Source organism: Pseudopodoces humilis, chromosome 7 (genome assembly GCF_049639895.1).
Source record: "Pseudopodoces humilis isolate 2021_Gansu_Grassland_sample_001 chromosome 7, ASM4963989v1, whole genome shotgun sequence".
NCBI lineage: Eukaryota > Metazoa > Chordata > Aves > Passeriformes > Paridae > Pseudopodoces > Pseudopodoces humilis.
Window position 1 is genome coordinate 41,454,026 of NC_142206.1, and position 12,145 is coordinate 41,466,170.

At 46.1% G+C, this 12,145-nt stretch overlaps 1 protein-coding gene across 1 annotated transcript in view; it reads right to left on the bottom strand.

The window, feature by feature from the left end:
• Nucleotides 1–4,691, bottom strand: part of SPTLC2 (serine palmitoyltransferase long chain base subunit 2) — a 72,029-nt gene extending 67,338 nt beyond the window's left edge. Inside the window, exon 1 of the mRNA XM_005520226.3 lies at nt 4,570–4,691. Coding sequence (XP_005520283.2) covers nt 4,570–4,668 — 99 coding nt within the window. The 5' untranslated portion in view covers nt 4,669–4,691. The remainder of the gene's footprint in view (nt 1–4,569) is intronic.
• Between the last annotated feature and the right edge of the window lie 7,454 nt (nt 4,692–12,145).

Below are 12,145 nucleotides of genomic sequence, written 5' to 3' on the forward strand. Positions count from 1 at the left end.
CAGAACCTCTTCTTTCAGTATTTTACCACCCTCGTGGGAAAAATTATTTTCCTAATGTGCACCACAATTTCCCATTCCTCCAAATCATATGTGTTACCTCTCATACTACTGCCACACACTTCCAAGAGCCTGGTCCCATTTTCTCTATATCCTGCAGCCAGCTAGTTAAGCCTTCTCTCTTCCGAAGGTTGAGCAAACTCAGCTCTCACAGCCTCTCATTTCCTGGGGACCCTCCACTGGACTCACAGATTGATGTGGTTATGTCAGCATCTTTCTGGGGAGCTCAAAACTGGACACCATTTGCAAGACGCTGAGTAAGGAGGAACAACCACTTCTTCATGAAGAAGTTAATGAGATTTAGATTCCCAGGATCATTTTTTCCCTGTCAGAAATACTTGAATTTTAAATTTGCACACAGATGTAAAAAACATCTCACAATTCTGTAGTCCAATTCCTTTTTGCACCAGTGGATAGGGTAGTTATTTAATACATTTATCTTATCCTAACTTTCATCTGAAAGAAGTTCCACATCACTGCTACCACTAAATCACTTGTAGCAAGAAGAACTTGCAGTATCTGCTGCAGTCATCTTAAGTGTGATCTCCAAAGGAAACTATACTAACCTGAATTCCAGCAAAAACATCTTAAAAATCAACATGAAGCCATTGTTCCCCTGCATCCTGAAGCATCCCACAAGATGAACCAATAAGCAGTTTGCTCTATTTAAGAAGACCAAGCACAAACCACACTACGAAAACTGTTTTCTGTATGTCCACACCAAAGCTTCCAGGAATGAAATATCTAGGCTGGCCATTTTAATAGCTGTTAGGATTCAGGACTTGTGACAGTCTTAAAGGAATGCAAATCCCACAGTCCTCCCACTTTTCTCAAGCAAACTATTCCTTGTCTTTCTGAGGAAGCAGTACAAGACCTTGGTTACAAAGGCATGTATGTTATCTGGAAGTTGCTATAGGATGGTGCTTGAAAACCTTCTAGAAACATCAGGGAAATTAAAATTTGTTTATCTAATTCCAGCTCCTATCTAACTGACTTGGAGACACTACACACAACAGAAATTAAGAACTTGGTATCTAAAACCTATATTCCAATTTTATTTTTTCAGGTTGAGACTACTTCTTTAACTTCTAGAAGCACAACAGAACCATTCTAATATGAGAAGCCAAATTAAGAAGAAAAAAAAAAAATCACACTACTAAGAATTTGTTCACAGTAACAGGTGGATTCAAATATATTATCTTGGAAAATAAGGGCATTTTCTCTCATTAAAGATGTCCCAATCTCCCTATTCTAATCAAGAAAAATCTTTTCAGATGCAGCATTGGAAAACCTTTAGTCATTTGCAAAACGTTGCAATGGAGAAATACATTCCAGTTTAAAATTGCATTGCAGAAAGTAAAAGCCATTTCCACCCACTTATTCCTACAAGTGTCTTGATAGCTCCTAAACACCATTTTTATATTGAACTCAACACTTTCCCCAAAAGAGCAGAAGGGCATAAAAAGCAGAATCATGCACAACTTGAAGAGGTAACTTCACATCTCTTTTACTAAGATTTGCTGTCTTTCTCCTATCTATGTTCAATTCCTCACATCATGACAATACCCTTTGAGATGTCAGGCTTTTATCTTACATAGTGCAGTAGTACACCAGAGTTCTAAATCAATTTTAAGTCCATCCATAAATTACTATTCTTTCTGACCATAAACTCCCTTAACTGTACAGTAAGGAACAGAAAAAAGTAACTTTTCTCCAACATTCCACAATTTTTAATTTCTATACGGTTCTCCAACCTCTTTTAATTAACATGTTTATACTGAGATTGAAACTGAAATTCAGCGAATGCAACAATCTCTAAACAGATCAACTTCAAGCAGGAGTCAAGTAATTTGAACACAAGACATCTCGTGAAAGCCAAGAGCTATCTTGGTTATTTACCTTAGTATTTCATCAGAATGTTTTTACTATGCCGGACCCTTAACTTCAAGTGGTCACTTTCCTAGTCACTGATGATATTTCATTAATCTCCAAGGTAGCCAAAGTCTGTAACTGCACAGTTTTAGTAGGCAGCAAGTTTCCCTCTCCTCTTACCAAAGAGGTTTAGCAGTTCAGAAGGAGAAAAATACAACCTCTTCGAAAATTAAGCAAACAATTTCACCCTCTTCTGTTCATGCTGGAGTAACAGTAAAGAACCCTCTATATGTCAAATATCACCCTTACTGGAGGCAGTATCATCAGGCAGTGTTTGAATTTAAGCCTTTTTTTTTTTTTAAGGATAAAAAGCCCCAGAGCAACATAAACAAACAAATCAAGAATTAAAAAACCCCAATACTTAAATAGATAACCTGTGCAGAAACATCCTAGGTAGAAGAGGACTCCTTTTTTTCAACACAGTTAAAAACTGGTAAAGCTTTCCTGCACTATCAAGCCCTAATGGAGGGCATGGTAATGCACTACCCTATCTCTAAGCTCTCCTCTCAGAAGATCCATGATTTTCCAGAGAAATTGTCAATGACTGCAACATTTCTTTTAACTGACAGTTTTCCTTGCCCCTCCTCTTCCCATCATTTTAGCTAGATCTCATTTTGCCTCTTATTTCTTGCACAAAACCTGTGAAAGACTTTCTTGAAAAACTTCTTCTCTTCATCCTTACTTTTCTGTTTGTTTTTTTTTCCCTACTAAGTAACAATCACATTCTTTTGTGTAAGCCACCTCCTTTTTGGTACTTGCTTACAGTTGCAGATTCTCAAGTGCTATATGTGGTATGCACGTAGTATATACAGACACAGACAAATATATTCAACACAAAGTGAGCATTCACATGTTTCTCTCCCTGTGTAGAAAGATCCAAAAAACACAAGTGAAAAGGCAAAACACCAAGCAAGCATCCAAATCTGTGACATATCAGCAAACACCTCTTTTGGCAGCTTACCATCACTGTTTATGTGAGAAAGCTGGACACAATTAATTTTCCTAAACAGTTGCTTCTTCCAGTCCAGTTCTAACATTCAGACCCTCACTTTGAAAGTTAGCATAAAGTTAGCCAGCATAAAATTATGGAGATAAGAATGTAATACTCCTAATTATAAACCTCTGTTTGAGCAGCAAGCATCTGCTAGAAAGATACCAAACTTTCCTACACTCTTCTTATATCCTCTGACAGTGCTGCTGCACTTTGGTTTTTTGGTAAGATTTCTCATGACCACTTCTCCAGTGAACCCTGACCCACTTTAGAAATAGTTATCTCAAAAGTCTCAGGTCTCCAAAACATATCTGAGCATAGTATAAGTTACTAAGTGAACAGAACATCTCATAAACCAGCAAGGTTTTTAAGCTTCCTCAGTTTGACATCTATGGTTTTCCCCATTCACATGTTGCATCACCCATGTTTTCCAGACACACAGGTGAACAAAGTCCTTGAGCAAAACGCTTTTTATCCTACCCTACTTTCTCCTCTTCTGAAGTAGAAGAATATAACTGTATGCAGACCTTCTTCTTTAGATAGCACAGAGTGGGGAAAAACACTCACAGAAGAACACTCACCTTCACCACGTTTTGTGATATTATAAAGATTTACATGTAAGGTTTTATAGCCAGCAGTGCTTGGTGTCTGCAAGGCAGGGACTACCAAAGCCATGGCTCCCCAAACCAGTACAAGCTGACACTGCTGCCAAATGAAGGTAGTATACCTCCCTCCGTTTGTTCACTTCCAGTATTGTGCTGGATCTCCCAAAGGCCAGGGCAAGACTACGAGCATCCATCCAGTCAAAGAAATACAGTAAGTAGTCAAAGATAACTCAGGGGAAAAAAAGATTCATTTTACCCTGCATCAATTCTCAACCCCGTTCACACAGTGAGTGCACAAGCCTACACTGAAAAAAATAGAAGGGACAGCAGAAGACTGAAGAACAGAAGCAGCAGGAGAGACGATGACAGAAGAAGGCTTTTCTCAAGCAGCTTGAGGTGTTCACGGAAATACAACCTACTGCCTTCTACTGAGGCGGACTTCATAGCAACCTTTAAGTTCCTCACACTGTAACACAAAACTCGAGTGCTTTGCAAAGAAAGAATTGAAGTCTGCAAGCAAATACACATTTGCATCACAGGGTGTTAATACATTCAGATGGGAAGTGCTGCATCAACCTCCAGCTCTGCTCTAGAGTCTTCTTCCCTAGACTTCTAGGGAAGTCCCTGCTCTAGCCTACTTGGACCCACAGCCCCCCGCGTCGCACCTGCAACAACGCAGCAGTGGTGAAGAACTAATAAAACCTTTTCTTCTCAAACCGCAGCCCTACTGTGCTATAGCGAGGTTTAAGTTCAAAGCCTTGCAGTAAAGTTACAGCCGTGACTCGAAGGACAGTCATATCCCACGCCGCCACCAGCGCGGTGAGCACCCCCGGGGCGCTGCCCTCCCTCCCTCCCCAGGAGAGGGCCCACGACGCAAAACACCTGGGTTCTGCCGACATCCCTCACAGCCACACCTCGGTGCCTTCCGGGGCCCCTCCGCCGCGCTCCCCGCCCGCCCCGGCGCCCCCCCTCCCCGGCGCACACCTGGGTACCGGGAGGGCTGCGCACGAAACCGTTGCGGAGCGCGCCGTGGGCGCCGCCGCCACCGCAGCCGTTGGCGCGGGGCCGCTCGGGCCGCTCCATCGCGCTGGCCCCGCCGCGCCCGCTCCGCCGCCCCCGCCCGGCCGGGCCGCGCCGCACCGGAAGCGCGACCCGCGCTCCCCCAATGGCCGGTGCGGGCGTCACGCGAGGGGCCGGGCCCCGCCCGGACGCGCCGGCGCGCCTGCGAGGCGGGCGGCCGCGGCCCAGGGAGAGCCCGCGCAGCACCCGAGTGCCAGGGGAGCAAGGCGGAGGGAGAGGCTAGCCCAATCGCAAAGCGGAACGCCCGTGGAGAGGCGGAGCCAGGGTGTGAGCGTCGCCCAATCACTTGACAGAGATGGGACGGAGAGTGAAGGGGAGTGGAATAGCTAGCCAATCACAGCGCGAGGCCGAGGAAGGGGCGCGAGCGAGAAGCAGAGTCCGTCCAATGGCGGAGGAGGAGCGGGGCGGGGCTGAGGAGGCAGCCAATGGGCGGGCGCAGCCGTAGGCAGGGAAGGGGCGGGGCGCCGGGCGCTGGTGGTAGCGAGGCTGCTGGGGCGGGGACGGGCCAGGGCCAGGGCTGGGGCCAGGGACGGGGGTCAGGAAAGGGCTCCGCCGCTTCCCCAGCGGAGCGGCTGTTCCCGCAGGCGGCAGGACGGGGGCCAGCGCCGCTCGGGTCGGTGCTGCTGCCGTCCCCGTACTGCCCTGCCTCGGGCACGGCTGGGAGAGCGCCGGGGTGGGGTAAGGCAGCGGGCTGCCTCGCTCTTCCGTGTTGAGGGAGCTGATACACGAAGCGGTTCCTCCGAGACCCGGAGGGCTGTCCCAGGACGCCTTGGGCTGTGTCCTAATGAAATCATCCGTCGAAGGCGACGGAGAGCCCTGGGTGAGAGCTCCGGCAAGCATTTAGGAGATCAGACGTAGTTACCGTAATGCCCTTGCCGGCAGCTCGGAAGAGATGTGTGTTACCCGGAGTTCGCCAGGAAAACGTTTGCACGAAAGCCTGCAAACCAGCCTCGGGCAGAGCTTAATTCCAATGGGATTTACACTTGGGCTGAAGACGCGTGAGCTTGGCCGCCCTGCTGAGCTGTAATCGCCCCCGACAGCTGGAGCTGCCCGGCTGTTTAAAACCGTACTGTATTTATGTACATTTAGGTACAAAGGTGTTTCCTGACAGGGTTTGGAGAGCTGTACTTCGTTCAAAGACCAGGCGAACTAAACGCTGTATTTAGTAGGGGAGTGGATGTTACCAACCTCGGTGCAGTTTGAGTGACCAAGCAGCACGCAGACAAAGCCAGAAAGAAACCACAGTGTGTCTGTATTTGCTTGCTATTAAACACCTGTATGCATCCTGGTGAGGGAGTAGGGAGCGGCTTCCGAGCTGCAGGAGTATTAATTGCTAGAAAGGAAACAGCCTGACATGTTCAGTCACACACTGAAAAGATGGAAGAATGTGACCTTTGATTTCTCCAGAGTAATTTAGAGGGAAGGGCTGTGGTTTTCCTTGAGCTTAGCAACAGGGGAAAAAACAAAATGAAGAATTATCAGGTTCAGGCATATGAATTCGAGAGAATGGTCTCATCCTTTTCTCTGATTTGCTACTATTGATAGTTTTTTTTATGTATTATAATCACATCTTGGAGCCTTTGTCATGGATCTTATTGCAAATTTGGTGTGAACATGCAGTACCTAACAAGTGAATTAGCTTCTGTGAAAGTAATTTTTCTTCCCTCAGGAAGACAGGAAAGCTTCACAGCCTATGTCCAGTCTGCTTCATGTCTCCCATGTCCCCTTTGGACAAGAGGGCTTTTTGTAATGAGGGGTACAAACACAGCCTCAGCGCTAACAAGTGCAAGCTGGGTGTTTGACCTCGTTCATTTTCTTGCTGTCTGTGGCCACGCCCATATCTGGACTGCTGCAGAAGCAGGTGTGCACTTGCCTCAGCAGTAAGCTTTCTTCACCTGGTTTTGACATGCAGCGAGAGAGAGCCACCAGCTAAGATGAGCTGGGCCATGTCCCACCTCTTGTCTTGCAGGTTGGGACCATGGGGGAGACTGGTGTTATTAGGAGGGACCTTGGGATCAAAGCAGCAAGCACCCCTGCTTAGCACTTGAGTGCTTGTGCAAGTGGACTGGCTTTGGTGTAGGTGCAGGGAGGTGGGTGCTCCACCAGTGGGGAAGAGACACAAGTGATTTATTTCTGGATGAGCAAGGGAGGGCTTTTGCATTGTTGAAGTAATTTATGAAGAAACTAATAAATATAATGAAAAATAAAAAGAGAAAAAAAGAGTATTAGGGGACCATATACTGTAGACTTTCAGAAGTATTTTTTCCCCTGTTGCCATAGTAGGCTATAAGCATTTTCCTCCAGCCTCTTCTCCCTTTGAACAGAACAGACTGAATTACACTGACTAGTTTTTGCCACGGGGTGCAGATGGTCATCAGTCTACACTCACAAGGCATATGTAGGGCAGCACCCTCCACTCCCTGGCTGCCCACCTGCACAGGGAGGAGTTTCACCTGCTAATGCCTTAATTCTAGAGAGGATAAGCTGCTTCACCTGCCGGGCATAGGATCTCACTGCTGTGTTACCTATTAAAGCACAAACCCTTTTCACATGTAGGTACCTACAGACTGGTCACTTCATCTGTCCTTGAACCCAACTAACATGAATCCTTAGAATGCAATGATTTCAGTTTTGGTTTAGGAAATCTAAATAATATCAAGGAACCTACCGGTTAGCTCATGCAGGACTGTACAGTCTAACACAGCAGCTGCAGTACTCCCCTGCACAGAGGGTCCTCACCCTGCTCTGAGCATGGGGCCAGCGTAGCCTGGTGTTTTAGGGGCATCCAGTCCCTTCCAGCACAGTGCAGGGGACACAGAAGGCCATGTTCACACTGGGTCTGCAGTGACAGAAGAGTCCAGGATATCCATGGAGACAAGTGGCAGCATGGGGATGCCATCCCAAGGCACAGCTACTGCCACAGGCAGCAATAACACATTGCACACAGCTCCTGGAATCACACCTGCAGGCAGCTCTGATATGGCTCTGTGCACTGCACAAGATACCTGTGTACATAGTTGGCTGCAGCTTGTGCCTCTGGACTAGGCAGTTGCAAAACAGGGAAGCCAAATGAAAACTGAAGGGCAAATTCCAGTTTTGAATTACATTTTAAGTCTCAAGGATGTTATTCCAGTGAACTGGTAAACTGCCTTACTCCGCCCACTGAGCAATATCAGTATCACCCAACATGGCTATCAAAAAAGGTAGAGATCCTGATCATATTTTACAACCATGGGACTGTTTTACTGTACAGAGGGGGAGACAAGTGAGTCATCACTTGGCTCATAGGAGCCTCACCATTATGTGAGGTCAAATTCCTGATGTGTTTGTGTTTGAGTTTGAGATGGAGGCGTTAGGAATGAATGCACCAGGGAGCCCTGAGCACAGGGCAAGGCTCAGAGAGGTGAGGTGTGACCTTTGGAGATGGTAGAAGGGCAAGTTCTGGAAGGAACAACTGGGAAGCACACTTGAAAGTCTGAGAGCTCTGAGAGCCCACAGTTCACAGCCCACTGCAGTCCTGGAGAGCTCAAAGGGTCTCACGTAGGACTGCACTTTGTAGGGTCACAAGAGGGTTGGCTTTAGCCATAGTAATTTTCCATCCTGGCTACAATTCTTGGTTTTTTTTTTTTCTATTGAGCTTTCAAAGAAAATATACACTTGGGTTGATATTCAGGCCAGAAAAGTAAGTTTCCAAGGTTGTTTGTTGAAAAGCAGGAGCTGATTAGACAGCATGAGTTCCTGGGAGCAGACAGTGTTTCTGATAAGCCCAAGAAAAGCTGCGACAAGGTGCTGTTCATCAAGGCTGAGGCCTGACAAGCATTTCTTGCATTGTAGTGCATCCAGAGGTGGGGAGGAAAGGCGCATGCACCACCACAGCTTCTTTCAGACCACACCAAAAAGCTGTTTTTCTTTAGGCTTTAGTCAGGGCTGACTACCAAGATTGTCCTAGCTTTCTTCAGATCCTCCTATGCTTTATCTTCTTTTACTTATGTTCCCTGTCCCCAAGACTTCTGTACAAAACAGTACTTAGAACGTTCTATCTGTTCCTATCCCACCCTCCTCCATTCAATTTTCTGAATATTTGACCCTCCTTTGGGCAGTGACTTGTGTAGTGTTTTGGAATGGAGATGGCTGTTTCTCTGCAGTGGAACTAGACTATATCTTATAGTTTAAGACCACCAGTAAAATCCATCCACTTTCCATACTGCATTTCACCCAGCTGTGGAAAGATGGTGGTAGTATCAGAGGAAACAGAGAGGTTATATTCACAACCTAATAGAGGTTATAACAGAAAAATACAGAAATTGTAGAGTAAAACACAGTTGCTGCTCCCTGGATGGAATGTGGTCGGTGTGCTCAAAACCTACTCCTCCCCACACTCACAGTCTGCAACCATAGCACCTGCAAAGGGGGATGGAACAGAGGGTGGAGTGGAGACACCTCATTTGGGCTCTGTTGAAATCCTTGCAGGGAGGGGAACTCAATGGGACTTTGCAGCTGAGAAACGGCATAAAACCTGTCAGCCAAGGGAGAGGGGAGATGTCCTGCTGCTGAGCCAACAGCTGTGGTGAAATCATTCTCCTTTGACGAACTTCAGGTTAGTTTCTGACAGTGCATCTAAACAGGCCTTCATGCCCTGTGCTCAGGGCTCCCTGGTGCATTCATTCCTAACACCTCCGTTTCAAACTCAAACACAAACACATCAGGAATTTGACCTCACATAATGGTGAGGCCCCTATGAGCCAAGTGATGACTCACTTGTCTCCCCCTCTGTACAGTAAAACAGTCCCATGGTTGTAAACTATGATCCCTACCTTTTTTGACAGCCATGTTGGGTGATATTGAACTCGTGAGTTCATTTTGTTTGTGCCTTGCTTTTTCAGTCCATAAAATCAGAGTAGTGAGACCATTACTCTCCCTGCCCCTCCTCCCCATCCAGGATGGAGTGAAAGGCTGCATCTGTTCGGTATAAACAAAGCCCTAATTTACATGTAAATGTGTGTGATATCGCTGTAGCAGCAGAGTTGTAGTAGTGAAGCCCTCCTTGTGTGCAGGCAGCTTATGTCAGCAGAATGAGGCTCTTTTTTGAGCAGAACTTTACCAAGCACCATCAGCTATATCAGCAAAAACACTGAATACCAATATAACTACATTCTCATTAGCACCTCAAGGCCCATAGTGTTTTAATTTCTAACTACTTTCTAGGTGCTTAAATACTTTTGAGGATCTGCACTTACCTATTGGGACTATGGAAGTTACCCTCTTTACATCAGAACAGGTAAACAAACAGCAAACAGGTTCAGAGCAGATGTGGTCTCACTTTATCAGTGGCTGCGGGGTGCTCTGAAAAGCTCTGGTGAAGGGCTTAGAGCCCAGCAGAGCATGATCAAGCTGCTATGGCTAATTTCAAGGGCAACCTAACTGCTGCTGCTGCTTCTGACTGTGCTGTTAGTACTGCAGGAGACTGGACAGGTTCTTCCTTAGTCACCTCTTTCTGTGAGAACAACAGAACTAAAAGTGGTGCTGCCTTGAAAATGTCTTTGTTGGTAGTTTTCATTTCATCCTGTACTGATGCTACTACAGAGGTGGCATAGGAGAAGACAGCATACTGTAGAGAAGAGAGGCAGGGAGGACAGTGCTCTAGTACCTGAGCAGTGACCAAACCTTAGCTTGGAGAGGAAGGAAAGAGCAATTTTCCACCTTTCTAATACCAAGCACAGTTTTGCAGGTTCTTATTTTCCTACCTCTCTTTAGAAAAAGAAAAATGAGTGAAGAAGATGGACAAGTTGGCAAAAGACATGGCTAAAGGAACGTTTTTGGTTGGTTTTTTTTGTTGTTTTTTTTTGTTTTTTGTTGTTTTTTAGTGCTCAATTTTCTACATGAAAAGAGTCAGTTCAACTCATGCAACAGAAAATTATCCCATGGAAAATTTTCTTAAGGCTTGTGTACTGAACTGACTTAGCAGCTGGAGGAAGGTGGCCATAGATTAGACATAAGGGGAAACTACCCCATCTGTGCAGCAAACTGCTTTTGAATTACAAAATCTGATATTAGGGAATGTGCTGGTTTCATATTGATTGACAGCGCTTAAACCCACCACAGAGGTGATGGGAGCACAGAAAGAAACTAAAGTTCAGTTCAGAGAAAAAGGTCAATACAGGAAAACAGAAAGCTGCTCTCTCCTTTTGGCAAGCCTATTATTATAGATAGGAGAGAGAGAGACTTTGCCATACAGTGAAATGGGGCAAGGGAGAAATTTAAGAGTCCTGAACTACCCATAACTAGGTAGTTTAAAACTTTCCCTTCAAAGTCAAAGGAAGAAAAACCCATACTTAACTGAGATGAAAAATGTTAGAGGCTGTGCACTACCAAGAGGGGAAATCTACCCCAGGACCAAGGATTGATACTTGGCCTTCCATCAGAGAGACAGTGTGATGGTGCAGGCAGGACTGAGCACTCATGTCTTTCCCACTCACACTGCTCACAGTGTGTGCTGCTCAGCAGCAGCCAGACAGGGCTGCAAAGCTCACTCTGTGCTTGAGCCTCAACTGCAGGGGAGACATATCTGTGTCCAACAAATGTAAGAGGAAACTATGGGAAATGTTTCATATGTGTAAATTCATAGGAAATTCATAAATACTTGTAGGAAAATCACATCTCCAGTGAAGATGCTGCAGGCCTGCGTGGTTGCTGTATTGGGCATGGCCATAAGAGGGAAGTGTGTGCTCAGGCATTAGGTGCTTTTTCTGGGCTGGAACAGCCCCAGCTGTGTTGGCTGTGGGCTCTGCAAGCACCCTGGGTCTGCCTAGGTCCCAAAACAGGGATAAAAACAGGGCCAGTGCCTTGGGAGGCACGTGAGCTCAGCCGCAGCCAAGTGTGCAGGTAGCAATAATGGGGATGGGGTGAGAGGGGAGCAAGGGTGGGAAAGTGAATTATCACTTCTGAAGATAGGAGAGGATGAGATGTGCAATCCTGAGCAGTCCTGAGAGAACTGGAAATGTCTTGTCCAGAGATGATGGGCAGTCAGGTGGGGAAACTAAAAACTCATTTCAGTTTTCTCCTCACGCAGATGTCTGGTTGTGTTAGCTAGATCATACTCAGATTAGGGCATTCAGGCTTGATGGTGGTGACATTGAGGTGCTTTTAGGAAGGGTAGGTGACCTCAGGAGAAAGAGAGCTGAAGTCAGCAAGCTTGGAAGATTTACAAAGAGGAATAAAGGTCTGAAAGGATATGGGCAGGCAACCCTGCTAGCTCTCTAAGGGAGATGTTTTGCCTGAAGCACTTCTAATAGCATTTTGTAGGCCACATGAATAGAGCACACAAGCAGTGTGGCAGTAACAAGTGGGTCTTGGTTGTTAGTAGTCCTGCCAGACTCAGGTGACTGTTTCTCTCAGTCACAGGCCATCCCTGACTGCATGCCTTTACTACATGCTTGTTAAAACTCACCACTGCACAAGGTAGAAAAGGACACTTTACACC